This window comes from Hemitrygon akajei, chromosome 2, assembly GCF_048418815.1.
Source record: "Hemitrygon akajei chromosome 2, sHemAka1.3, whole genome shotgun sequence".
NCBI classification, from domain to species: domain Eukaryota; kingdom Metazoa; phylum Chordata; class Chondrichthyes; order Myliobatiformes; family Dasyatidae; genus Hemitrygon; species Hemitrygon akajei.
Window position 1 is genome coordinate 18,693,938 of NC_133125.1, and position 27,939 is coordinate 18,721,876.

General features: G+C 39.6%; 1 protein-coding gene across 12 annotated transcripts in view; it reads left to right on the forward strand.

Moving 5' to 3' along the window:
- ppip5k2 (diphosphoinositol pentakisphosphate kinase 2) overlaps nucleotides 1-27,939 on the forward strand; it is a 110,813-nt gene that overhangs the window by 1,392 nt on the left and 81,482 nt on the right. For all 12 annotated transcript variants that reach the window (XM_073067944.1, XM_073067951.1, XM_073067966.1 and 9 more), the window contains exons 2-12: nucleotides 11,619-12,000; nucleotides 12,252-12,447; nucleotides 13,712-13,802; nucleotides 15,430-15,515; nucleotides 16,910-17,064; nucleotides 17,948-18,049; nucleotides 18,602-18,763; nucleotides 22,675-22,796; nucleotides 23,486-23,587; nucleotides 23,739-23,825; nucleotides 25,486-25,561. In XM_073067944.1, the coding sequence (XP_072924045.1) occupies nucleotides 11,875-12,000; nucleotides 12,252-12,447; nucleotides 13,712-13,802; nucleotides 15,430-15,515; nucleotides 16,910-17,064; nucleotides 17,948-18,049; nucleotides 18,602-18,763; nucleotides 22,675-22,796; nucleotides 23,486-23,587; nucleotides 23,739-23,825; nucleotides 25,486-25,561 (1,305 nt within the window). In that variant the 5' untranslated portion in view covers nucleotides 11,619-11,874. The remainder of the gene's footprint in view (nucleotides 1-11,618; nucleotides 12,001-12,251; nucleotides 12,448-13,711; nucleotides 13,803-15,429; nucleotides 15,516-16,909; nucleotides 17,065-17,947; nucleotides 18,050-18,601; nucleotides 18,764-22,674; nucleotides 22,797-23,485; nucleotides 23,588-23,738; nucleotides 23,826-25,485; nucleotides 25,562-27,939) is intronic.

Sequence of the window (27,939 nt, forward strand, 5' to 3'; positions counted from 1 at the left end):
ACTTCATCTCATGTTCTCAATATTTATTGCTTATTTATTATTACTGTATTATTTTGTTTTTCTTTTTCCATTTGCAACATTTTGTTGTCTTTTGCATGAGTTTGTCCGTCTTGTGTGTGCTTGATTCTGTGGGTTTTTCTGTATCTACTGTGAATGCCTGCAAAAAAAAACAAAATCTCAGAGAAGTAAATGGTGATATATGTGTACTTTGATAATAAATTTACTTTGAACTTTTGTTCCTTGTTCGGTAAAATTGATGTAGGTGGTAATTTTTCAAAAATGGTATGAGACTGAAAAAAGTAAACATGAGATTCTGCAGGGGCCCTTTTGAAATACTGAAAGGAAATAGGTGACAAATATGTGTTAATTATGGTATCTTTTTGGAGCTAGCAAAAAGTGCAAAGTCTGAACTACTGAATGGAGAGACTGGTGGGTAAGGATCCAGGGAAGAAGCTGTTTCTGAATTGCTGAGTGTGTGCCTTCAGGTTTCTGTACCTTCTCTTTAATGGTAACTGAGAAAAAGGCATACCCTGGGTGCTGGAGGTCTTTAATAATGGGAGCTGCCTTTCTGAGACACCGCTCCTTGAAGATGTCCTAGGTACTTTGTAGGTTAGTACCCAAAATGGAGCTCTCTAGATTTACAACCTTCTACAGTTTCTTTCGGTCCTGTGCAGTAGCCCCTCCATAACAGAGATGCAGCCTGTCAGAAAGTTCTCCACAGTACAACAATAGAAGTTTCTGAGTGAATTTGTTGACATTTTTAAATCTCTTCAAACTCCTAATGAAGTATAGCTGCTGTCTTGCCTTCTTTATAACTGCATCGATATGTTGCGACCAAGTTAGATCCTCAGAGATCTTGACACCTAGGATCTTGAAACTGCTTACTCTCTTCACTTCTAATCCCTCTATGAGGATTGGTATGTGCTCCTTCATCTTACCCTTCCTGAAGACCACAATCAGCTCTTTCGTCTTACTGATGTTGAGTGCCAGGTTGTTGCTGCGGCACCACTCCACTAGTTGGCATGCCTCTGTCTTGAGCAGCAGGAAATGTATGGGATTTTTAACAAATATTTTTCCCTGCTGTTTACAGAGGAGAAAATCATGGTGTTCAAAAGATAAGGGAAACAAGTGGAGCTGTTTTGGAAGACACTCATATTACTGGGAAGGAGGTATTTGCAGCCTTACAGTGCATTAAGGTGAATAAGTCCTCAGGGCTTGACATTATGCACGCTTAGACATTGTGGGAAGCCAGAGAGGAAATTGCGGAGAGCCTAGCGAAGATACTTGCTTCATTGTTAGCCTCTGGAGAAGTTCCTAAACACTAGAAGGTTGCTAATGTATTTACATTGTTTAAGTTGGGTAGCAAGGTCAAGCCAGGGAACTTTTGGCTGGTCAGCCTGACACCAGTGGTGGGGAAGTTAATGGAGGGAATTTTGAGGGACAGGGTCAACCAGCACTTGGATAGACAGAATCAATCCTGGAGTAATTAAAATCTCCCACTAATACAACCTTATTATTATTCTAACAATGAGCAATTTCTCTACACACTTGCTCCTCAAGTTCCTGTTGACTATTGGGGTAGGGGGGTCTATAATACAGTCCCACCAGAGTGACCCTCCCCTTGTTGCTTCTAAGTTCTAAACATATGATCTCACTGGACAATCCCACCACAATGTCTTCTCTAAGTACTGCTGTTACATCTTCCTCACATACCGATATCTCTGTCATGCCTATAGGGTGTGTATCTTGGAATATTGTGCTGCCTGACCATAAGGCATTGGAGCAGAATTAGGCTATTCGGCCCATCGAGCCTTCTCTACCATTTGATAGTAGTTGAACAGTATCCTCCCCCAATCCTTTTCTCCTGCCTTCTGGTAACTTTTCACGCCCTGGCTTATCAAGAATCTATCAACCTCTGCCGCAATAACCTGGCCTCCACAGCCACCTGTGGCAATGAGTACCACAGATTCACTGCCCTCTGGCTAAAGAAATTCCTCCTTATCTCTGTTCTAAATGGATGTCCCTGTATTCTGAGGATGTGCCCACTGGTCCTAGACTGCTTCACTTAGGAAACTTCCTCTCCATATCCACTCTGTCTAGGCTTTTTAATATTCAATAGGGTTTCAATGACAGCCCCTCTCATTTTTCTAAATTCCAGCGAGTACAGGCCACCAGAGCCATCAAACGCTCCTCATATGACACGGCTTTCAATCCTAGATTAATTTGCGTGAACCTCCTTTGAACCTTCTCCTATGTCAGCATATCCTTTCTTAGTAGACAAGGGGCCCAAAACTGCTCACAATACTCAAAGCGAGGCCTCACCAGTGCTTTATAAAGCCTCAGCATTACATCCTTGTTTTTATATTTAGTCCTCTTGAAAGGATTGCATTTGCCTTCCTGACCACTGACTCAACCTGCAAGCTGACCTTTAGGGAATCCTGCATGAGGACAACCGAGGTTCTTTGCATGTTGGATTTTTGAATTTTCTCCCCATTTAGGAATAATCTAGGATTTTATTCCTTCTACCAAAGTGCATGACCATACACTTCCCAACACTGTTTTTCATCTGCCGCTTCTTCGTCCAGTCTCCTTTCCTGTCCAAGTTCTTCTGTAGCCTCCCTGCTCCCTCAACTCTACCTGCCCCTTCACCTATCTTCATATCGTCTGCAAATTTGACCATAAAGCTGTCAATTCTGTCATCCGAATCATTGACGTGAAGCGGAAAATGAAACGGTCCCAACACTGACCCCTGTGGAACAGAGTCAATCAGAAAAGGCTCTCTTTGATCCCACTCTTGGTCTCATTCCAATCAGCCAATGCTTTATCCATGCTAGATAGATAGATAGATACTTTATTCATCCCCATGGGGAAATTCAACATTTTTTCCAATGTCCCATACACTTGTTGTAGCAAAAACTCATTACATACAATACTTAACTCAGTAATAATATGATATGCATCTAAATCACTAACTCAAAAAGCATTAATAATAGCTTTAAAAAAAGTTCTTAAGTCCTGGCAGTTGAATTGTAAAGCCTAGGTATCTTTCCTGTAACACCATGGGCTCTTATCTTGCTAAGCGGCCTCATATGTGGCTCCTTGTCAGGGCTTTTTGAAAATCCAAGTAAACCACATCCACTGATTCTCCTTTGTCTCTCCTGCATTGTTATTTCCTCAAAGAATTCCAACAGATATGTCAGGCAGAATTTCCCCCTAAGGAAACCATGCTGAGTTTGGCCGATTTTATCATGCGCTTCCAAGTACCCTGAAATCACATCCTTAACAGTCAACTCCAGCATCTTCCCAACCACTGAGGTGAGGCTAACTGATGTATAATCTCCTCTCTTCTGCCTCTTCCCTTATTGAAGATGGAGGGACATTTGCAATTTTTCCGTCCTCTGGAACCATGCCAGAATCTAGTGATCCTTGAAGGATCTTCATTAATGTCTCTACAACCTTTTCAGCTACCTTTTTCAGAACCCTTGGATGTAGTTCATCTGGTCTTCCAGGTGACTTATCTACCTTCAAATCTTTCAGCTTCTCAAGCACCTTTTCCCTAATAATAGCAACTGCTCTCACTTCTGCCCCCGACACTCTCGAACTTCTGGCACACTGCTAATGTCTTTCACAGTGAAGACTGATGCAAAATGCTTATTTAGTTTGCACGCCATTTCCTTGTTCTCCATTACTACCTCTTCAGTGACATTTTCCAGTGGTCAAATATCTGCTGTCACCTCTCTTTTATTCTTTATATACGGGGGATGATTGATAAGTTTGTGGCCTGGGGTAGAAGGAGTCAATTTTAGAAAACCTAGCACATTTATTTTTCAACATAGTCCCCTCCTACATTTACACACTTAGTCCAGCGGTCGTGGAGCATACAGATCTTGGACCTCCAGAAAGTGTCCACGGATGGGTGATTGATAAGTTCGTGGCCTAAGGTAGAAGGAAATGAGTTATACAGCTCTTGTTACATGCACATGCAGTTCAACTCTTTGAGTGATTTTGCAGAAAGTTTGAAGTTAATAACTCATCTGCTTCTACCTTAGGCCTCAAACTTATAAATTACCCCTGATGAGTTATTAACTGATGAGTTATTAACTTCAAGCTTTCTGCGTAATCACTCAAAGAGTTGAACTGCATGTTTTCTATCCTAGGCCACAAACTTATCAATCACCCCATCCTGTGGACACTTTCTAGAGGTCCAAGATCCGTATGCTCCACGATTGCTGGACTAAGTGTGTAAATGTAAGAGGGGACTATGTTGAAAAATAAATGTGCTAGGTTTTCTAAAAATGACTCCTCCTACCTTAGACCAAGAACTTATCAATCACCCCTCGTATCTGGAAAAAAACCTTTGTTATCCCCTTTAGCTAGCTTAGCTTCATATTTCTTCTTTTCATGCCTTATGGCTTTTTTAGAATGTAGAACATAAAAATCTACAACACATTCCAGGCCCTTCGGCCCACAATGTTGTGCTGACCATGTAACTTGCTTAGAATTTCCCTACTGCTTAGCCCTCTACTTTTCTAGGCTCCACGTACCTATCTAAGAGTTGCTTAAAGACCCTATCCGACACCTCTACCACCATTGCTGTCAAAGCATTCCACACGTGCAGCACTCTGTGTGGAAAAACTTGCCTCTGACATCCGCCTTGTACCTACTTCCAAGCACCTTAAAGCTATGCCTCCTCATGTTAACCATTTCAGCCCTGGGAAAAAGCCCCTGACTGTCCACATGATCAATGCCTCTCATCATCTTATACACCTCTATCAGGTCACCTCTCATCCTCCATCACCCCAAGGAGAAAAGGCCAAGTTCACTCAGCCTGTTCTCATAAGGCATGCTCTCCAATCCAGGCAACATCCTTGTAAATCTCCTCTGCACTCTATAGTATCTACATCCTTCCTGTAATAAGGTGACCAGAACCAAACACAGTACTCCAAGTGGTATCTAATTCAGGTCTTATATAGCTTTAACATTATCTCACGGCTCTAGAACTCAATCCTTAACAATCTCAAAGAATTCAATCAGGCTCGTAAGGCACGATCTGACATTGGCAAAACCATGCTGACTATCCCTAATCAGATTATGTCTCTCCAAATGTTCATAAATCCTACCTGTCAGGATCTTCTCCAAAAATTTGTCCACCAGTGAAGTAAGACTCACTGGTCTATAATTTCCTGGGTTATCTCTACTCCCTTTCTTGAACAAGTGAACAATATTTGCAACTTTCCAATCCTCTGGTACTTCTCCATCTCAATTGATGATACAAAGATCATCGCCAGAGGCTCAGCAATCTCCTCCCTTGCTTCCCGCAGTAGCCTGAGGTATATTGTGTCTAGTCCCGGCGACTTATCTAACTTAGTACTTTTTAAAATAGTGGTCACCAACCTTTTTAAGCCCAAGATCCCCTACCTCGGCCGTAGTGAAAGGCGAGATCAACTCCAGATCGATTAATTACACGCATGCGTGCTGGGGCAGAAAAGACTGGAAGTAAAACCCCGTAACCCAGAAGTAGAAATAATGTATTAACACCAGGGGTACCCACCCTTTTTTGCACCGCGGCCTGGTTTAATATTGACAATATTCTTGCGGACCGGCTGACGATGGGGGCGGGGGGGGGGGGGTGGTGTTAAACATGACGGGAATACAGCGATACTCGAAGCAGGTTCTTTATGTCCAGTCTATTCTGCAATTTAGTTTTCGCGGCTCTCGGCACTTAGCTGCTGTCCCGCGCTGCTCACGTTTTTTCCGCTAAAAAAACTCAATGGGTTTGTCCTTTATGTGCTGGGTGCTTGGACTCAAGGTACCAAAGCAGTTTTGAGGGCTTCATTGCCTCATTAGACAGCCTCCAGCCCAAACTCCAGCCTCCCAACCGCCCGCCACCAGATGCCTTGGCCAGGTGTGGTTGGTCGTGGGTGTGGTGAGAGGACAAGGTCAGCGCCGGTGGTCCCTGTACCGGGGCCACGGCGATTGCAGTCCGGAGAGAGCGACAGGCCCGCACCCGCCCCCCCCCCCCCCCCCCCCGTAGGATCTATCGGCCAACAAAAGTTTGTTTCAGTAGATCGTAGTGAGGTAGCTGCTCGGCTACTTACGAAACCCTGACCCCGAATTAGGTCGTCTGTGAATATTTTAGCGCAGGGTTCCCCACGAACATTCGGTGTGCTAAACAGGTTCAGAGGCGGCGCTCATCTGTCCACGCTCCGGGCTGGTAGCAACGGCACCTCGCCAGCCGCGCATGGCGAACCAGTGATCCCGGCCGCGAGAGTATCACTGCGTTTAGGCGACTGATGACCTCGCGTGCATTCAAGTTCAACTGTGAGCGTGACAGGGAATGAGAAAGGTGCAGCTGACTCATATTGTTTCTTCGTGGCCTGGTGGTTGGGGACCACTGAAGTACACTGTAGTGCGTTGCGGGGGAGCTACACGCATGTGCATTGGGCAGAAAGAACGGAACTAAAACCCCGCAACCCGGAAACAATCTCTCAACAATATTTGTGTATCTATTTTTCTTTTTTTCTCGGGATCTACTGGGAAAGTCTCAAAGATCGACCAGTCGATCGCGATCGACGAGTTGGCAACCACTATTTTAAAAGCTCCAGCGGACAGTTACATCCTCTTTCTTAATGTCTGTATGCTCAAGCGTTCCAGTCTGCTGTAAGTCATCCCCACAGTTGCCATGGTGAATAGTGAAGCAAAGTATTCAATAAGTACCTCCGCTACCTCCTTTGACTCCATGCACATGTATCCACTATCTCTCCTCATTGGTCCTATTCTCATGCGGTTCATCCTCTTGCTCTTCGCATAGTTGTAGAGTGCCTTGGGTTTTCCTTAATCCTGGTTGCAAGGCCTTCTCACAGCCCTTTCTAGCTCTACAAATTTTGTTCTTGAGCTCCTTCCTGGCACCCTTGTAATTTTCTGGAGCTCTAACAGTACCTAGTTTCTTGAATTTTTGTAAGCTTTTCTTAACTAGACTTTCTACATCCTTTGTACACCATGGTTCTTTTACTCTACCATCGTTGCCCTGCCTCAATGGAACATACCTATGTCGAATGCCCTGCAAATGTTTCCTGAACATTTGCCAGAATTCTGCTATGCATTGCCACGAGAACATCTGTTCTCAATTTATTTTCCCAAGTTCCTGCCTAATAGCATCATATTTTCCCTACCCCAATTAAATGTTTTCCAAAATTGTCTGCTCCTATCCCTCTCCAGCACTATGGTAAAGGAGATTAATTGGGATCACTACCTCCAAAATGCTCTCCCATTGAGAGATCTGACATCTGACCAGTTTCATTTCCCAATACCAGATCAAGTACAGCCTCTCCTCTAGTTGTCTTATCTACATATTGTGTCAGGAAACCTTCCTGAACACATCTAACAAACTCCACCCCATCTAAACCTCTTGCTATAAGGAAATGGCAGTCAATATTAGGAAAGTTAAAATCACACATCACAACAACCCTATTATTATTGCATCGTTCCAGAATCTGCCTCCCTATCTGCTCCTCGACATCTCTGTTACTAATTTTTAATATAATAGGCATCCATTAGTCTTGTGAAACCATGAATTTGCGCTTTAGAAGGTTTCCAGGGCGCAGGCCTGGGCAGGGTTGTATGGGAGACCGGCAGTTGCCCAAGCTGCAGGCCTTCCCCTCTCCACACCACCGATGTTGTCCAAGGGAAGGGCACTAGGACCCAAGCAGCTTGACACCAGTGTTGTTGCAGAGCAATGTGTTGTTAAGTGCCTTGCTCAAGGACACAATATGCTGTCTCAGCTGAGGCTCGAACCAGTGACCTTCAGATCACTAGACCGATGCCTTATCCACTAGGCCACGCGCCAACACTGTTACTATTGGCAGGTCTATAAAAACACCCAATAGAGTTATTGCCCCTTCCTGTTTCTGACTTGAACCCAAAATGACTCAGTAAATAATCCCTCCATGACTTACTCCTTTTCTGCAGCCAGGATACTATTCCTGATTAGCAATGCCACTCCCCCACCTCTTTTGCCTCTCTCCCTGTTGTTTTTGAAACATTTAAAGCCCGGCACACTCAGCAGCCATTCTTACCCCTGAGTCATCCAAGTCTCTGTAATGGCCACAATGTCATAGTTCCACGTGTTGATCCATGCTGTAAGTTCATCCATCTTGTTTATGATATTTCTTGCATTAAAATAGACACATCTCAAACCATCTGGTTGAGTGCATCTTTGCTCTTCCTTCCTCACAAACCTCCCTACAAGCTGTCTACTTGTACAACAACTGCCCCATCCTCTGCCTCCTTACTTTGATTCCCAACCCCCTGCAAATCTCGTTTAAACCCTCCCCAATAGCATTAGCCAACCTCCCTTCCAGGATATTGGTTCCCCTCCAGTTCAGGTGCAACCCGTCCCACTTGTACAGGTCACCTCCTTCCCCAGAAAAGGTTCCAAGTATCCAAGAACTTGAAACCCTGCCCCCTGCACCATCTCCTCAGCCATCATTCATCTGCGCCATCTTCCTGTTCTGACTTTCCCTAGCTCGTGGCACTGGGAGCTTTCTTCCTAACTCCCTAAACTTACTGTGCAGGACCTCTACCCTTCTCCTGCCTATATCATTGGTACCAACACGTACCACAACCTTCAGCTGCTCACCCTACCCTTCAAGATTATTCTGCAACTGTTTAGAGACATCCTGGGCCCTAGCACTCAGGGGGTAACACACTATCCTGGCGTCTCTTTTGCTGCAGCAGGATCTCCTATCTGTCCCCCTAACTATCTATTGCTCTGCCTGACTTCACCCTACCCTTCTGAGGCTCAGAACCCACCACAGTGCTATTGGTCTGGCTGCTGCTGCCTTGACCAGATAGATCACCCCCTCAGCAGTATTCAGAGGGGTATACCTGTTGCTGAGGGGAATAGCCACAGGGGGACCCAGCACTGACTTCTTTCTCTCTTTGCCTCTCGATGTTCACCCATGAATTCTGTACTCTGGGTGTAACCACCTGCTCAAAAGGTGTATCTATCAATTGCTCTGCCTTCCAGATGAGCCTTTGTTTATCCAGCTCCAGGAGGTGGAGTTGGCTGCACTTCCCGCAGGTGTAGTCATCAGTGAGACCCATCAGGTTCCATGAATTCCCACATCCTACAGGAGGAGTCTTCCACTGCCATATCTGCCATCCTGCTTGCACTGTACAATGGGCAACCAAGACCAAATCAGCAATGACGAAAGAAAAAAACTATCCATTCTAACCTGTTTCTTTAGCCTCAGCTTCTTTCTCATTGACGCCTCCTGAGTCAAAGCCTGGCGCTCCTACTCTTACCGCTGACCTACTCCCAACAATGGCTGCTTCACTCACTTATCACTTCTGCACTTTTATTCAATTTGCAGTGCTGTACACCTGCCACTGATCAGGCCTCCAGAATGTCTGAATGCCTGCGGAGCTCTCCTTTTATACGTTTCGCTGACCTGCGAGTAACCACGTTGAAGTGCTCTGCTCCCACCACTGATTAGGCCTGTGGAGTTGCCGACTCTCGGTTTTTAAAGGATTCCCAGTCTTTTAACTTCCCAATAATTTTTGCTCTACTATATACCCTCTCTTTTGCTTTTATGTTGGCTTTGACTTCCCTTGTCAGCTATAGTTGTATCTTCCAGCCTTTAGAATACTTTGGTATACACAGTATATATTCTGTGCCTTCCAGATTTCTCTCAGAAACTCCAGTCATTGCTGCTCTGCTCTTATCCCTGCTAGTGTCCCTTTCCAATCAACTTTGGCCATTTCATCTCTCATGCCTCTTTAATTCCCTTTACTCCACTGTAATACTGATACATTTGATTTTTGCTTCTCCCTCTCAAATTTCAGAGCGATTGCTATCCTGTTATCGCTGCCTCTTAAGTTTTCTTTTATCTTAAGCTCCCTAATTAAATCCAATTCATTACACAACACCCAATTCAGAGTAGTTGATCCCCTATTGGGCTCAACCGCAAGCTGCTCTAAAAAGGCATCTTGTTGTCATTCTACAAATTCTCTTTTTTGGGATCCAAAATCAACACCAACCTGATTTTCCCGATTTACCTGCATATTAAAATCCCCCATGACTATCAAAACATTGCGCTTTTAACATGCATTTTCTGTTTCCTTTTGTAATTGGTAGCCCATATCTTGGCTACTGTTATGAGGGCTGTAAATAATTTCCACCAGGGTTTTGCCCTTCTGTCTGCCATGATTCTGTTACAGCAATAACATACCAGTCTTAAGATCCAAACTGAGCTCCGAGTTGATCTGCTTTACTTGTTGAACCTTAGGCATTGAAATAAATGGAGCTTAACTGAGGTATTTTTTCTCTCTTCTCTTGTCCCTGGTTATCCCGATTACTAGGCTTCCTCTTGCTGGCTACTGCTTTATCCTATAACTTGCTCAGAGTTCCATCACCCCGCCAATCTAGCTTAAACCCTCCTAAATAGCATAGAGCAAATTTTCCTGCAAATAAGTGAAAGCTTCTAATTCTGTATGAGTTCAAGAAGCAGGATTTTTCTTTGCACCTGTGCATACATGTACTTGTGCATACGACAATTAACTCGATATTGACTCTGACATAAGTGCTTTTTATTTATTTTTATTCTAATTTTGGGGTTCTTATGTTTAACTGTCGTTCATTCTTTGTGGCATTTCTTTTTATTCGTGGATGTTTCTGAAGAAAAGGCATTTCAGGATGTATATTGTATATATTTCTCTGACATTAAATTGGACCTTTGAACCTTTGATTTAGAGATACAGTAGGTCCTTCTAGCCAATGAGCCTGCTCCGCCCAGTTACACACATGTGACTAATTAACCTACAAACTACACGTCTTTGGAATGTGGGAGAAAACCGAATCACTGGCAGGAAACCTACGTGATTATGGGGAGAATGTACAAATTCCTTACAGATGGGGTTTGAACTTGGGTCGCTTACACTGTAATAGCATTGTTTTAACTGCTTTGCTACCATGCTGCCCCATTTGGCTTGTACTTGCTTCCTTCGGAGAGGCTCTGGCTCTCCAGATGCCAAGGATTCTGGCATGTTGGTGGTGCTCTTAAGTGCTTGTGAAATGTTGGTATTATTTTTTAGAATAGCTGAAAATATAGCCCTAATCAATATTTATCTTTCAATCACCATTATTGATGCAGCCTATCTGATCTTAATCACATTGTTTATTGGGAGTTTGTATGCACAAACTGGCTTAACAGTTTGCTGTGTTAAATATAACTGCATTTCTAAAATAATTTAATGTACTTTAGGATGTTCTAAAATAATTAGGGAAGGCTGCTTTTAAATATTCTATATTTTTATGCTCCAGTCATTTTTCTCATGGAAAGAGAAAACCTTGCCTTACCAATTTTTTTCATAGTGTGTGTATTGTGTTGTTAAGCAACGTGGTTGGTATTAGTTTAAATAGCCCTTTGTTTCTTTTTCTGTAGATTCTTATTTATTCAAGCTGTTTATAATTTCAGACTTTTTGTAAACAATTTCTGGATTAAGTTGTGATGTTTAAATGGCTGGTATTACAGTTGAGAGATTTATGTTCTTGAGTTTATCTAACTTTGGCAAGCAAATGTGCTTGCCTATTAACACACTGTTTTACTCTTTTTCAGAAGGAAGAATGTAGCCTTGCTAAGAATCTCAGAGAATAGTCCGTGGTATAGGACATTCTGCAAGCTTTAGAAGATGCGCAGTTTAAGTATGTGGACTTTCCAGTAATAAGTTGAAGTGCATTTGGCAGCTAACCACCAATCCAGCAGTCAGGCTTGAGTGACTTTGCTTGTTTAACTGCTACACATAGGAATTGCTATTTCTGTAGGTAGCAGTTTGGCTGCTGGTTGTTGATTAAAAAAAGCAGATTAAAAAATCATGTCTGTTCATGGTCTGGAAACTCAGCATCCTACATTCTTTCTTGGACCTGAAGATGGAGAACCTTTGCAACACATGAAACATGAAGAGTTTGATGACTTTGATCAGGATGAAGAATATGACTCCGTGAGTGCTCAGCATTGATTAATTTCTTGTTTGAGGAATATGTATTTGTAAAGAAAACACATGCTTTAAGTTTAATTTTTAATTATATAAATTATATCTTATACTGAACATTTTATTTTGACATTTCTAGTAATGCTTTTGTAAATTCTGTACTTTTGTTTGAAGTGAGGTAAGTTATTGGAAGAGTTTTACAGTAAATGGGTACTTAGTTTGATTAATATTATATAAAATGATCTTGCTGTATCCTATAGCCACCAGAAAGACAGATTGTGGTTGGAATTTGTGCCATGGCCAAGAAGTCTAAGTCCAAGCCAATGAGTGAGATTCTAGGACGACTTTGCAAATTCAAATACATCACTACTGTAATTTTTGAAGAAGACACTATACTAAATGAGCCAGTGGAAAAATGGCCACTTTGTGATTGCCTCATCTCTTTCCATTCAAAAGGTAGCAGTCTTGGGATATATGTGATGTCTGATCTTATTTTGCTGAGATCTTTTTTTTCAATGCCTTTTGCTTGCATTGTTTAAAGCTTTTAGGCTTAATTGTGATGATAACTAATGCTATTGCTAGCTGTACATGTGTAATAAAATACAGATAAATCAATAGATTACCTTGACGTAAAAGCAAAATGCATGAATAATTTGCATTTGAGCTATTATTTGTGGAGAGAGAAGCAACACTAATGATTTGGGTCAATGCAATTTCATCAGAATCAATTGCTGTTGCGCCATTTTCTCCACAATGCTGCACTGTACTTTAACATCCGTGGGAAATTTGCCATTGTCCATCAAAACGGGTGAAATTGATGTGCTTGCCTGATCTATACTAAACTGGCTAGAACATTTCAGTGTTTATCCATTTCTGCGTCCAGCTTTTTAAAAAAATAATGTAAGTCTTAAAACACCATTTCTTGCATTTAAAAAAAATCAGAAATGATCTATATTCCTTCTGGGTCTGAAAAATAGAATTTAAAATAACAACTCTTAAAGATTTCATCTTTCTGTGCCTTTCAATTTTCTTAATCTGTCATATTTATAAGGGTTGTCTTAATAAGTCATGAAGATCAAACATTGGATTCAAATGCTGAAAGTGTAAATTGATTTCTTACTAGATATAAGGTTACTTGTTACATTGCTGACTGTTGTTGCCAAATGAACAACAGCAATGAGTAAATCAATCTCCTTAGTCGAGGAAGGTTTGCAAATGACTGAGCTTGTCCTCTTCCTATATCCATCCATCCATAAGCACTATAAAGAGAGTCACAGAATAATGACCAACAATGCTGGCCAACCTTTTCTTTCTGACCTATTGTATCAAGCCACTCATATAGTTTTTCTCCTTACTGCCCAAGTTGAAAACAGTTTGTGATTTGTAGAATAAATCTTCCTAGGCATACCGACGCCAGTTATAGAATGGCAATCCATATTGAGGCAGCAATTTGAGATTGATTTCATTTTACCATATGGATATGGTATGAATAAGATAGCTTAGATTCACTAATTTAAAGCAAAAAATTATTGTGGAAGATAAAGCTGGAGAAGTCAAAAGAAACTTAATTTTTTTTGTTCAGGAAATGAGTGGAACTTGAAATGACTTTATAGATTATATTTGATAGATGTGAAATTGTTCACATTATTATGGTGCTCTTGAATTCCCAATTTCCATATGAATCAGAAGCCATTATTTTTATTTTATATTTCTTTTTAAGGATTTCTTTTGGACAAAGCAGTGGCCTATGCAAAACTCAGGAATCCATTTGTTATTAATGATTTGAACATGCAATATGATATTCAAGACAGGTAAGCTCTCTGAGTATAGTTGCCAAGGTGGAGCCTGCTTGTTCCTTGGGTTTAAGATGGGTAATGTGCTGATTACTTAGTCTGAGAGCAATGAAATGGGCTTTACTGAAAAGACTGTGCAGACAGGTGAGGATAACAAATGTCTCGCAGTAGACCCTCCTGTCTTTAGGTAAACCAAAGCATTTCGTAATCTGGAAGTATAATCATAGTTTATATGCAATCATGGGCAGCAGTACATTTAATAGGAATCAAGTGAGGGAAGCAGACCTCAAGTAAGAAAATATGGTTGGTTGGTCAATGGTTGAATTAGCAGTTCAGTAGTTCAGAAGCCTTGGTAAACAGTCCAGAGACCTGAATGCAAATCCTATCTTAGCAGCTGTGCAATTGCAAACACCATTAGTCATCTGGATTTATTATTAATGACCACAAAGCTGCTAGATTGTTACTTTAAAATCTTATCTGGTTCATTTCTGAAGGGAGAAATTCTACATTCTACTGCAGTCTTTTATTCCCAACTGGATTCACAGTTTCATAAACCACCCAGTTCAAAGGCAGCTGGATATTAGTAATAAATACTGATCATGATAATGATGGTCAAATTCTTAGAAATCCAGCAGTGTAAAAAAGATTGTTAATTCATTTTGGTTGAGGAATGGAAAATTGCTGTTTTTCTTTGATATTGTGATTGAAATGGGGTCATTTACATTTCTTTGACTGGGTAAATGAGGTCTTCCTTTGCCATCTTGTATGGAGGACATCACTGCTGTCGCAACATTTTCACTGAACTGTCATCTTGCAGTAAATTAGGTACTTGAACTTTCAGAATCAAAAGTTTAGTTCCTTCCATTTGCTGATCTAATATAAATAAGAATGGTTGTGACTACAAATTCTTACAATGGTTTGTTGACACTCAGAGCATTTTACCATTTCTGAACTGTGGCCACTGGGGTGAGATACTGAACAGCTACTGATGTCTAAATAATAGTTAAAATTAATGGTTTTGATGAAGTCCTGAAGAGCAGTAGCCACATAAAAGCCATGAAAAATTATGGAATCTCACTAAGTCAGAATACCTAGAAATAATACACAGTATATGCATTTTCGATAAACAATATATTTGAATTTATATATATTCCAGTTATGGGTCATGATGACATCATAATTTAGAAACATTTGCGGTTTGAGATCACGCTAAATATACTCATTTGTGTTGAGAGCAAAGACACTTCCATACCTTTGCATGCTTTATAATTGAAGCATTGTGGGAGACAGCATATCTCGGGTCAGCTGTCACTGTTTGCCATCAATTTGTACACTGGATGCAGTAATTCATTCCCCTTTGGCACTTTGGCTGACAAATGACCTTTACAAGCAGCAGAAACCACAGGTTAATGGAAATCCTAATGTAGTACAGTTCATAGAAAACTAATAGCTTGACTGTTATTCCTAGTGTAAAATCTGAATCCTGGTTTTCCATGATTTGGAGAAAGGCATATTTGATATGTTAATTAAGGATACAACATAATCTCTAGATCCTAAAGAAAAAATACTGATTAATTGTAAATATTAAAAATGATCTTTTTAATAATTTTCAAATATTTAATACTGTTAACACATTTCTGTGTAGGAGAGAAGTTTATCGAATTTTGAAAGAGGAAGGGATTGAACTGCCGCGCTATGCAATTTTAAATCGTGATCCAGATAAACCTGAAGGTAATTTGATTCTAGATCCAACTATTTTGGTTGCTTCTTTAGTCATCTGGCTTTAAGTTTAGCTGTAACATTATAAGCTGTTGTTCCATGAGAGCAAAATATTTACAGGTGAGGAGCTTCACTTGCGTCTGTCTATCCATGGGTGTCTATTTTTCAGTTATTAGTACAATATCTGACCCTTCCTTTGGACAACTTTGGTGGTGTGGAGAGGGGAGACTTGCAGCTTGGGCAACTGCCGATCTTCCATTTAAAAAAAAAACCTTGCCCAGGCTTGCGCCCTGGAAACTTTCCAAGGCGCAAATCCATGGTCTATCGAGACTAACGGAGGCCTACGCTACAATATCTGAAGATCACTGACAGTAGTTGTCCTGTCACAGTTGACCCTGAGATGAAGCTGAATCTCTTGCTAAATTGCTGGAGTTTACGTGATGCTGATAATATTGCTGTTGTTGGATCTGATGAGAGGAGGACTTGAGACTTCAAGTCAGTTTAGGCAATTGGATGAGTAGGCAATATATGGCATCTGCAGAGTAAGGTTGAATAAAGTTACTCACTTTGGTAGGGGGATAAAATAAATGCAGAGTATTATTTAAATAGTGAAAAGAATGGGGAAATACTAATATACAAAGAAACTTGACAGCTCCTTTACACCTGGCATTCAAAGCAAATATAAAGACTCATCAAATGGTATGTTGGCTTTCATTGCCGAGATTTTAAGTTTGGCGGCAACGATGTCTTGCTGTTATGCAGAGTTTTAAAGAAAGCACATCTGGAATGGTGCTAGCAAATTTAGTCTCCTTGCCTAGAACAGAGTGTACTTTTTTGTATGCAAGCTATTTACCTATTTTTCATTTGGATGCCACTTTTACTATGCTGGAGTACATTGGTTAGTGACATTGTTCTTTAATTTTAATCTCTATTCCCATGTTCTATTTCTGCAGTTCAATACAAAGTAATATTTGCATTAACCTTTTCTTAAATTTTAAGAATATCTTGTACTGTTAAGCGCTTGGTCTTTCTTTCTCACAAGCCTTCCTTTTTTTTGTACACTTTCTAGATCTTTGATAGAGAAATGATCACTGAGTATTTCTTCTAGTGATTTTTTTGATGCCATGCTAAAAGGTTCTCGTATTTCATTTATCAACTTCAAATCACCAAAATACTCTTTCTTATATTAGCTTGGCTTGGATTATTTAAGTAACTCCTGTTCTTCTACAGTCTCTCTTTACAAAGCATGTTACTTGTATTGATTTAATTATTGAATGGAATGTTAGTATTTGAGCTATCTTGTTTGAAAGAATTGCACTGTTGCTGAAATCAAAATCACAATAGTTCTGTTTTTAATGGATTTGTTTAAATATAATGCATCAAATGCATAACTTCTCTCTTCCTAGAATGCAATTTGATAGAGGGTGAAGATCATGTAGAGGTCAATGGCGACATCTTTCAAAAACCATTTGTGGAGAAACCAGTGAGTGCAGAGGACCACAATGTTTACATTTATTATCCAACAAGTGCTGGAGGGGGAAGCCAAAGACTCTTTCGAAAGGTATGTTCTGTATGCTTTTACTTTTCATAACATGAAAAGCTTTGAATTAATTTTCTAAGTAACTTGCAGTTAAATATTAAAGGTGTTCCAAATTGCTTCATAAGTTTGAAAAGAAATGAAGGCTAAGCTTTATATTTGGAGTGAGGAAGAGCTTTTAGAAGATCTCCAGACCTAATTATACCCATGACTCAAAGGTGAACAGAAAAGCTATGTATTTATATGGTTACAAGAGCAAGTTGAAGGCTATGCTGTGAAGAATGACTTGGTGACTAATCAAAACTTTATATCATCTGCAGTCATGTGATATAATTTTGTTCACTTGCCTGGAAGAGTAATGCTCCTGCAATGTTCCAGGGGTTTGAGAGCATTTTGTACAAAGCAATCCTCAACAGTATATCAACATTTTTTTTATCATTGGTGGCTCAAAACATTGAAACATCCTACTTTAATACTACTTTGGGAATACCTTCATATGGTGTGCAACAATTGAATATGGAGGATTCCACCATTGCCTCAACAGTGATTAGTGATTGTACAATAACTATTGGCCTTGCCATAGCCTATTTCATGTATGAGTTAAAGGCAGCAAGTGAATGGAAGTTATACCATCTCTTCAATGCTGCATATTATCCCGACATGGAAGTGGTTTGCCATTCTTTTATCATCGCTGGCACCTTGATTTCACTACTTTTTTTTCCAGGGGATTTGGGAATGGATACATGTTTCAACAAATTTTTAAAAATATCCTTTAATTAAGGCATTGTTATTATCAGCATTCACAATGCCACATGGGATCATTTGGTAAAATACTAAAAACATTATTACCAAAGAAAAAGTAATAGTCAAAGTACCATGTGTAGAGTAAATTATTCTTCTCTTTTAGATTGGAAGTAGAAGCAGTGTCTATTCTCCTGAAAGCAGCGTCCGAAAAACTGGATCATATATCTATGAGCAATTTATGCCAACAGATGGTACAGATGTGAAGGTACGGAGAATCAAATACTGTCTTTCTAAACTAAAGTAATCCTTGGTCTACAATCAACAAATTATTTGAGACATTTAATATACATTGCACATAGAACAGTACAGCACAGTACAGACCCTTCAGCTCGCGAGGTTGTGCCGACTCAAAATCAATCTAACCCTTCGCACCTAGCCCTCCATTTTTCTTTCATCCATGTGCCTATCTAAACATCGTAAATGACTGTAATGTATTTGCTTCTATCACCATCCGTTGCAGTGCGTTGATGAGGAAAAAAACTACTTCTCTGGTGTTCAGGGAAATTATAAAGCTTTCGCGGAACAATTCTTTGATCTTAACAATAAATAGTTGTTTCCATTGTACTTTTGTAGCATTATGAACCAAGTTTTATAATAATTGGCTGCTGCCTCTTTATTTCTGACTGTTTTACTTTAGGGAAGTAAACTGCATGAGGAAGTTGTTCTTGCAATTAAAAAAACTCACACTTGTATTTGAGTTGCCGTTTTTCACAGCATACTCAGCACGTTTTTTTCCTTTTAAAATACATTTCTGAAGGTTTATACAGTTGGTCCAGATTATGCTCATGCAGAGGCACGCAAATCTCCTGCTCTGGATGGCAAGGTGGAACGTGACAGTGAAGGGAAGGAAGTTCGATATCCTGTCATACTAAATGCTAGAGAGAAGTTAATTGCTTGGAAGGTTTGCCTCGCTTTTAAGGTGGGTGATAGGATTAATAAGTACTTACAAAAGGTTTAAAGTAAACAAAACCCAATTAGTTTGGCTGTGTTTAATGTTGCTGAAGACACACCATTATTTCTATCACAGAGAATACCCTTAGTTTATGAAAACATCTAAGTCAAAGCAGAGTTTCTGATACCTTGACATTATTATGTTGTCAAAATCTTAACATGTGTTCTGTGTAAATACTGAATATTTCAAATAGATCCTTGAAATTTAATTTTTGATGAAGGACTTCAGCCAAAATATTTACTGTCCATTTCTCTTTATTGATGTTGTCTATCCAGTGAGTTCCTTTAGCATGTACTGTAGTTTGAACAAGATTCCAATATCTTCAATCTCTTGTGTCTCCTTGAAATTTGTATAGGTTATATGATACTTGTCTGGTGTAAATAAAGGGAGCGATATTGACATTTACTTAAACCTTTGCTCGTTGTCTCTATGCATTGAAGGTTTAAATTTAACTTGCAATATAATGTAAAATTGTAGCAACCTGACTTGTATAAGGAAAGTAGGCATTGACTTGCACGATTCTATACAGTTGTTCACAAAGAACAGTTTAGTAGAAATACATGCTGAGATAGCCCCCAAGCATTAAGGCTGATCAACACTTTCAACCACTAACTCCACCATTATTTTAGTACTTCTTGTCAGTCACCTTGTGTACAACCAGGCATCACCTTATAGACATACAGTCCATCAATGTATATAAGTTATCTCATGTATTTAAAACTTATTGTGATATTTTTATTATTACTGTGTTCTTTAGTTTTGGTTTTTTTGTGCTGCATCGGATCAAGGGTGACATTTAAAGTTTAAAGTAAATTTATTATCAAAGTATATATATGTCACTTAACAATCCTGAGATTAATTTTCTTGCGGGCATTCTCAATAAATCCGATAACCATAATAGAATCAGTGAAAGACTGTACCAACAGGACAGACAACCAGTATATAAAAAAAAACTCTGCAAAAACAAAAGGATAACAAAAAAAAATAATAAATATCAGGATCATGAGATGAAGAGTCCTCGAGAGTGAATCCATTGGTTGAGGGAATAGTTCAATGCTGGGGCATTGAGGTTTTTTTCTACGGCTCAAGAGCCAGATGGCTGAGGGGTAATAACTGTTCCTTGTGTGAGTCCTGAGCTTGATCTAGGTGGTGGGGTTCCCTGATAATGGATGGTGCTTTCCTGTGACATTCTCCATTTAGGTGTGCTCAGTGTTGGGGAGGGCTTTACCTGTGATGGACTAGGCCATATCCATTATGGTACTGTTTAAGTACACTGGTGTTTCCATACCAGAGTGTAATGCAGCCAGTCAATACTGTCCACCACACATCTATAGAAGTTTGTCAAAGTTTTATATGTCATGCCAAATCTTCACAAACTTCTAAGGAAGTAGAGGTGCGATTGTTCTTTCTTCATAATTGCATTTAAGTGTGGGGCCCAGGACCGTTCCTCTGATCCTCCAATGAGGGCTGGCTCATGGACTTTTGGTTTCCTTCTCCTGAAGTCAATAATCAGCTCCTTGATCTTGCTGACATTGAATAAGAGTTTGTTGTGCTACCACTCAGCTAGATTTTCAATCTCCCTCCCATATGCTGATCCGTCATCTCCTATGATTCGGCCAATGACAGTGGTATCGTCAGCAAGCTTAAATGTGGTATTGGAGCTGTGCTTAAGCCACACAGTCAGAAGTGCAAAGTGAGTCGAGCAGGGGCCTAAGCCCACAGCCTTGTGGTGCATCTGTGCTGATGGAGATTGTGTAGGAAATGCTGTTGCCAATCCGAACTAACTGGGGTCTGCAAATGAGGAAATCGAGGATCCAATTGCACAAGCTTTGATGGGATTACAGTATTGAATGCCAAACCATAGTTGATCAAGAGCATCCTGATGTATGCATCTTTGCTGTCCAGATGTTCCAGGGTTGAGTGAGAGTCAATGAAATGGCGTCTGACCTGTTGTGCTGGTAAGCAAATTGGAGCAGATCCAAGTTGTTTCTCAGTGAGGAGTTGATGTTTTTCATCACCAACCTCTCAAAACACTTCATCACTGTGGATGTAAGCGTAACTGAATGATGGTCATCGAGGCAGGTCTCAATAAAAAAAATCAATTTTGTTCTCCTTTGCACTTGGTACAGGAAATGACATTAAAAAATCTTGAATCTTGAATTTATATTACAAGTAGTCACATCATAATTAGTCCTTTCAGTACTATATGATCTAAAGATGATTTCTGATCAAAATAAATTGCATTAGAAAATTTCTGCAGGTGAAATTGGGAAACTGGACCATGCACTTCCAAACATGATCCACGTTATTGTGCTTCATGCATTGTTGTTTTTCTAGCATCAGCACACACACCTAATGACATTAATCATCACTTGTTGCAGCCAGTACTGTCAAATTGCTCAAAGCTCCAGACAACAACTAGCATGGGTTAGTCTCTGGAGATCTAGAGCACAATGTGCCATGTTCTTGGTTTACTCAGTATTTGAAGTGTTCCTCTGTGAACAAAAGGAGTGAACAAAAGGCGATGTCACAGCTGACTGTAAGTCCGATGCTCAATGTTCCCCCAAAGTTGAGAAAGTAATGTTAAAATCATCAAGGAGTGCTTGTTACATCACTTGGCTACTCAGCAGCCCCTTCTGTAGGTTTCTGTAGGTTTCTTTTTTGTAGTGACAGCACTACAAGCTTTATGATCGGCATTGCAGCTGATTTGAAAGATTGGAGGCACAGAAATGTGCATCTGCAAAAGCCATTAAAACAGCCACCATATTACACATAAACCCTTTGAAGGTGTGTATTAATATTGAATTGATCTTTATTTTTCTACTGCTGACATATGTGAATTACTGGAAACGATAAGCAGAGCTACTGTATTTCAGCTTCAGCAACCTGGTTTCAATCCTGACCTTGGGTGCTGTTACTATGGAGTGTGTATGTTCACACTGTGACCACGTGATTTTCACTCCACATCCCAAAGACATGCAGATTAGTAGGTTAATTGTGGCTGTAAATTGCCCTGTGTGTATATGTTGGTGGTAGAATCTGGGGAGGAGGTGGTGGACCGTGGGGAGAATAAAATAAGTTCAGTGTACAGTTAGTGCAAGCAGATGGCTGATGGTAAGCATGGACAGACGGTAGAATATCCTATTTACCTGCTGTATTTAAAAATAGCTAAAGTATGTCCTGCACTCTTAAAAGGGTGCAATGTGGTAGTAATCAGGATTGTTAATGCAGTAGATTTTTTTTGAGACAAATTGGAAATTGGTGGACTGAGTAACTAGAGGCCGGTCAGCCTGTTAACATTTCTGATTAACTTACCGATAAAGGTCTGTGGCATCTCAGAAGTCGGTACATTGGAAGGCACAGACCTTGATCAAAGTCATTCATCGTTGATTTATTATTGGGAAGGTCATGTCTTATTACCTTGAATTATTGTTTAAGCAGGTAACAAAGTCAATGGGTGGTAGTGTATTTGATATATGAGACTGCCGATGCCAGAATCTGGAGCACCAATCGATCTGCTAGAGGAACTCAGTGGGGGAAGCACCATCTGTGGGGCCAATGGACAGAAATTGTTGACATTTCAGGTCGAAGCTTTACATCAATAGTGTACTTGATATGGTTTGCATAGATTTAGCAAGGCCTTCGGTCCCATAGGACATATTGATCAAGAAGGTAGAAGACAAAATACAAGAGATTGTATTGTTAAATATTGTCTCAGTAAATCATGATCAGGGCTTGTAGTGAATGCCAGTTCATACAAGGTGAAGGAGTGAACTGAAAAGTGGAGTAACTTAAGTGGCTCAGTTTTTGACTAGGGTAGACATGAAAGGCTATATGTGTTCTATTGTACCATTCTGATAATTCTGTCTTTTTGATAGCAAACAGTCTGTGGCTTCGATCTCTTAAGAGCTAATGGCCAATCCTATGTCTGTGATGTTAATGGCTTTAGCTTTGTGAAGAATTCCATGAAGTATTATGATGATTGTGCTAAGATTTTAGGGTAAGATTTGTATTTGTTATTTTACCAATATTTTACTTTAAAGAACAATATTGAAGATTCTTAATCAAGGTTTATGTTATTGTAGAAACTTGAAAGTTCTAGTCTCTGTATTCAAAATGATTATTTAATATGCATGTTATATTGTGAAAATCCTGATACTGATCCCCACAGGAGTATACTATATCCTCTGTAGTAAGCAAAACATCCCCACCTGTCCCTGAGCCATTTTATAGCCAATTTCAGTGACAGAATACCTGCATCCTTTTAGTTCAGGGGTTCCCCACCTGGGCCCTGGACCCCTTGCTTGATGGTATTAGTCCATGGCATATAAAAGGTTGTAACCCCGGTTTAGTTCCATTTTTCTATTTTACAAGTGAGTTTGAGTGAAACCACTGGTATACTTTGTGCCAATGTTGCCAATTGCACCTGAAATAGAGACTTGGTATTTATGCACAAATATTTTTCCACAAAATTCTTATTATTTTGAATGTAATTACAAAGTGGAAAATTCTCTTTCTGATTCCAGTGGATACATCCAAAAGCTTTTGGGTACATGTCAAATTTTAAGCCTTAATGCATCTACAGTTAACAATTTACATTTTGAATGCTCTAAAAGCAATAATAATAGATATAATCATTTCACTCTTGATTTATTACCTCGTTGACAAATTTTTTTGATTATTTTACAGAAACATCATTATGCGAGAGTTAGCTCCACAATTTCGTATCCCATGGTCTATCCCTACCGAAGCGGAGGACATCCCTATTGTACCCACCACGTCTGGCACTATGTAAGGATGCAAGTAAATTTGGATTAAGTGTATTTCTTTTTCTTAATCAGGAAATTTATCTTGAAACATTTTGTGCAAACTTTATTTCAAAACTTTTGGATTGCTCTCTAAAATTGCTATAAATTCAGCGTTACCTATTTTACCTGTGTAGGATGGAGCTCCGTTGTGTGATTGCAGTAATAAGGCATGGGGATCGAACTCCAAAGCAAAAAATGAAAATGGAAGTGAGGCACCAGAGGTGAAGTGCAGCCTCATTTGTATTTAATGTTTGGCTTTATGCTTATTATTTTTATATTTGCTGTTTTTGAGGTTTTTCATCATGTACCTCAATTTTTCTGATTGAATTTTGTCTTTCTAAATTTGCAATTATGTTATACACAATAGAAAATTAGAAGATTACTTATTTGGTACAAACAACAGTAACACTTAAAAATTCACACAATTTTAAAAACAGTTTTGTGTCATCTTCCTGCTTCTGTCTGATTTGCTGAATATTTTAAACAGTATTTCACTACAGAGTGGGAAGGACGTTACTTTATTTTATTGTCTCTTCATTGGCAGTCTATTCTGTTTGAGGATGACTTGTTTAAAGGATTGTGTCTTGATCCTTTGTTACTTCCCCTCCCTAATGCCACCCTCAGGAATCTGGGATGCATTTCATCTGGACCAGATAATTTATCCACTTTAAGTATCATTTCTCATTTTTTCTCTTTATCAATTTTTTTTGTCCAACCAAAATCTCAAAAACTTCCCTCCTTACTGAAACTTCAGTAATTTGTTTAAAAAGTATTGATATTAATCACCTATTTAATATTGCAGAAATATCTTCTGATTCCAGGAATAGATTTCATTTTTAGTCTCTTGATTAGTGCCTTCTGTCCTCTTTCAATCCTTTTCTGTCATGTTATTACTGAATATTTTAGATACCACTTTATGTTTACAGCCAGTATTTTTGCTGCTGTTTCTTTGCTTCCCCTACTTTCTGCAGTCAGCCTGGATTCATTTGTATTAACTGTGCCTTTTTTTCCCCTCCCGCTCTGTTTTGCTTTCTATGGTTTGACTACTCAGAGAGTTTTAGCTTTAATTTTATGTTCATCTTTATGGGAATTTTCCCAGACTATTGCTACTTTCACAGATGCTTTCTCATCTGCTGCTGCATGTTTCTGGCATTTTCTGTTTCAATTTTAGGTGAAGCACTTCCAGATTTAAAGGTCTCCCATTGTTCAATTACAATTTTGACTGCCAAATTTTGGTTCCAGTTTACCCAAACCTAATCTGTTTTCATCCATTAAAGTTGGACCTTCTCCAATTGACTGTTTTTTTACTTTGAGAGAGGAAAAAGACCATTCCAAAGCAATTCCAAAACTTTTATTCTAGATGTTCCTCCATTGATACTTGTCCCAGGAACAGAGGTTCTTGTATTTGAGCCAAAACTCAAAGGAGAGACAAACCTCTGACAAGTTTATGTGCAGGGGACATAAACCACAAAATTGTACTGTATTTTATGCACTGGTTGCACGTACAAGTGTTTTGCATTTGTTTTGGAATACTTACACCAGGACAACGGAGCTGTGAAGTCAGCCTATTAGCATGTATCAGTTTTCTATTAGCTCTGTGGTACCTGAAAGTTTGTGCAACAGCTGTTTACTGTAAACTCACAAATTGTTATCCAATGCTTTTAAGAAGGAGGTTACCACACTAATGATTTCTTAAAGTGAAGGTACCCTATTTTTTTTATTATGAAAGCTGATTTAGCAACAGAACGAAAATTATTATCCATTTAGCCTAACAAATGTAGATGCAATCCAGTTTCTAGTTGTGGCATACCATGTGATTGATATACTTTTATCTGAATTGTTTTTTTTACTGTATTATTTCTCTTCTCTTATTCCTGTTAGATTTTTTGATCTCTTTGAGAAATATAATGGATGCAAAGCAGGAAAAATAAAGCTCAAGAAGCCAAAGCAGCTACAGGTAAGTCTTCCATCTTAATTTTTTTTAGTATAATGAAGATCAAAGTATTCTCATTAGGTGATGAAGCTACCCTGCAGAATAGTAATTTTCCCTTTGGGCTTTGCACAAATTTTAAACGAACAACAGGCTGTCAGTAAGAGTAAAGAAGCGACGTAAGATAATGATCTTCTGTTGTTCTTTTTGAAGTTTACCTTAAGCAGGATTTCTCTTTGGCTTCTCCGTGCATCCCTTATTCTTGATTTTAAATGGGTATGGAAATCTATTTTGTAATGTATGAATAAAGAGCAGTTTGGCCCTCAGGCCGCCTTCACAGTGCAGTAAGATCATGGCTGATGTGAGTAATCGTGACTTTGCAATACTGTTACATACTTAAGAAATAGGAGCAGGAGTGGGCCATCTGGCCCATTGAGTCTACCCCACCATTCAAGAAGATCATGGCTGATCTGTCTGTAAACTCAGCTCCATCTACCTGCCTTTTCCCCATAACCTTTAATTCCCCTACTGTGTAAAAAAATTTATCTAACTGTATCTTAAATATATTTAGTAAAGAAGCCTCAACTGCTTCCCTGGGCAGAGAATTCCACAGATTCACCACTCTCTGGGAAAAACAGTTTCTCCTCGTCTCCGTCCTAAATCTTTTCACCTGAATCTTGAGGCAATGTCCCCTACTTCTAGTCTCACCTACCAATGGAAACAACTTTCCTACTTCTATCTTATCTATCCCTTTCAAAATTTTGTATGTTTCTATAAGATCCCCTCTCATTCTTCTGAACTTCAGAGAGTATAGTTCCAGGAGTCTCAATCTCTCCTCATAGGTTAATCCCTTCATCCCTGGAATCTACCTGGTGAATCTCCTCTGCACTATCTCCAAAGCCAGAATATCCTTCCTCAAGTATGGACACCCGAACTGTACACAGTACTCCAGATGAGGCCTCACCAGTACCCAGTATAGTTGCAGCATGATCTCCCTGTCCTTGAATTCAATCCCTCTAGCAATGAAGGCCAACATTCCATTTGCCTCCTTAATAACCTGTTGTACCTGCAAGCCAACTTTTTGCAATTCATGAACAAGCACTCCCAAGTCCCACTGCACAACAGCATGCTGCAGTGTTTCACTATTTAAATAATAATCTGCTCTTCTATTATTCCTTCCAAAGTGGATGATCTCACATTTACCAACGTTGTGTTCTCCAATTGACTTTTTTTTACTTTGAGACCTTGGCCCACTAACTTAACATATCTATATCTCTCTGCAGACTCTCCACATCCTCTGTACAATTTCCTTTTCCACTCAGTTTAGCGTCATCAGCAAATTTTGCTACGCTACACTCAGTCCCCTCTTCCAAATCATCAATGTAAATGGTAAACAGCTGTGGGCCCAGCACCGACCCCTGCGGCACCCCACTCACCACTGACTGCCAACCAGAGAAACACCCATTTATACCAACTCTGTCTTCTATCGGTTAACCAATCCACTATCCATGCCAATACACTTCCTCCAACTCCATGCATCCGTATCTTATTTATAAGTCTCTTGTGCAGCACCTTATCGAATGCCTTCTGAAAATCCAAGTATACAACATCCACCTGTTCCCCTCTGTCCACTGCACTCATTATGTCCTCAAAGAACTCCAGTAATTTTGTCAAAAAGGACCTGCCCTTTCTGAATCAAGCTGCATCTGTCTAATGGAACCACTCCTTTCTAAATGTTTTGCTATTTCTTCCTTAATAACAGCTTCAAGCATTTTCCTGACTACAGATGTTAAGCTAACTGGCCTATAATTACCCATCTTTTGTCTACATCCTTTTTTAAAAAGTGGCGTGACATTCACTGTCTTCCAATCTGCCAGGACCTGCCCAGAGTCTAGAGAGTTTTGATTAATGATTACTAACGCGTCTACTATAACCTCCACCAATTCCCTCAGCACCCTGGGATGCATCCCATCAGGACCAGGGGACTTATCTACCTTCAGGCCCTCTAGTTTGCTCATCACTATCTCTTTAGTGACAATGATTTTATTGAGGTCCTCACCTCCCATTTTGTCCATAACATCCTTCCGTGGCATATTAGATGTGTCCTCCACCGTGAAGACTGACACAAAATAGTCGTTCAATGCCTCAGACATTTCCTTATCACCCAATATCAATTTCCCCTTCTCGTCTTCCAAGGGACCTAAGTTGACTTTAGCCACCCTCTTCCGCTTTATATATTTATAAAAACTTTTGCTATCTGTTTTTATATTTTGTGCTAATTTACTTTCATACTCTATCTTCCCTTTCCTTATTTCTTGTGTAGTTGTTCTCTGTTGCTTTTTAAAGTTTTTTCCAATCCTCCAGTTTCCCACTACTCTTTGCGACTTTGTACTGTTAATCTTTTA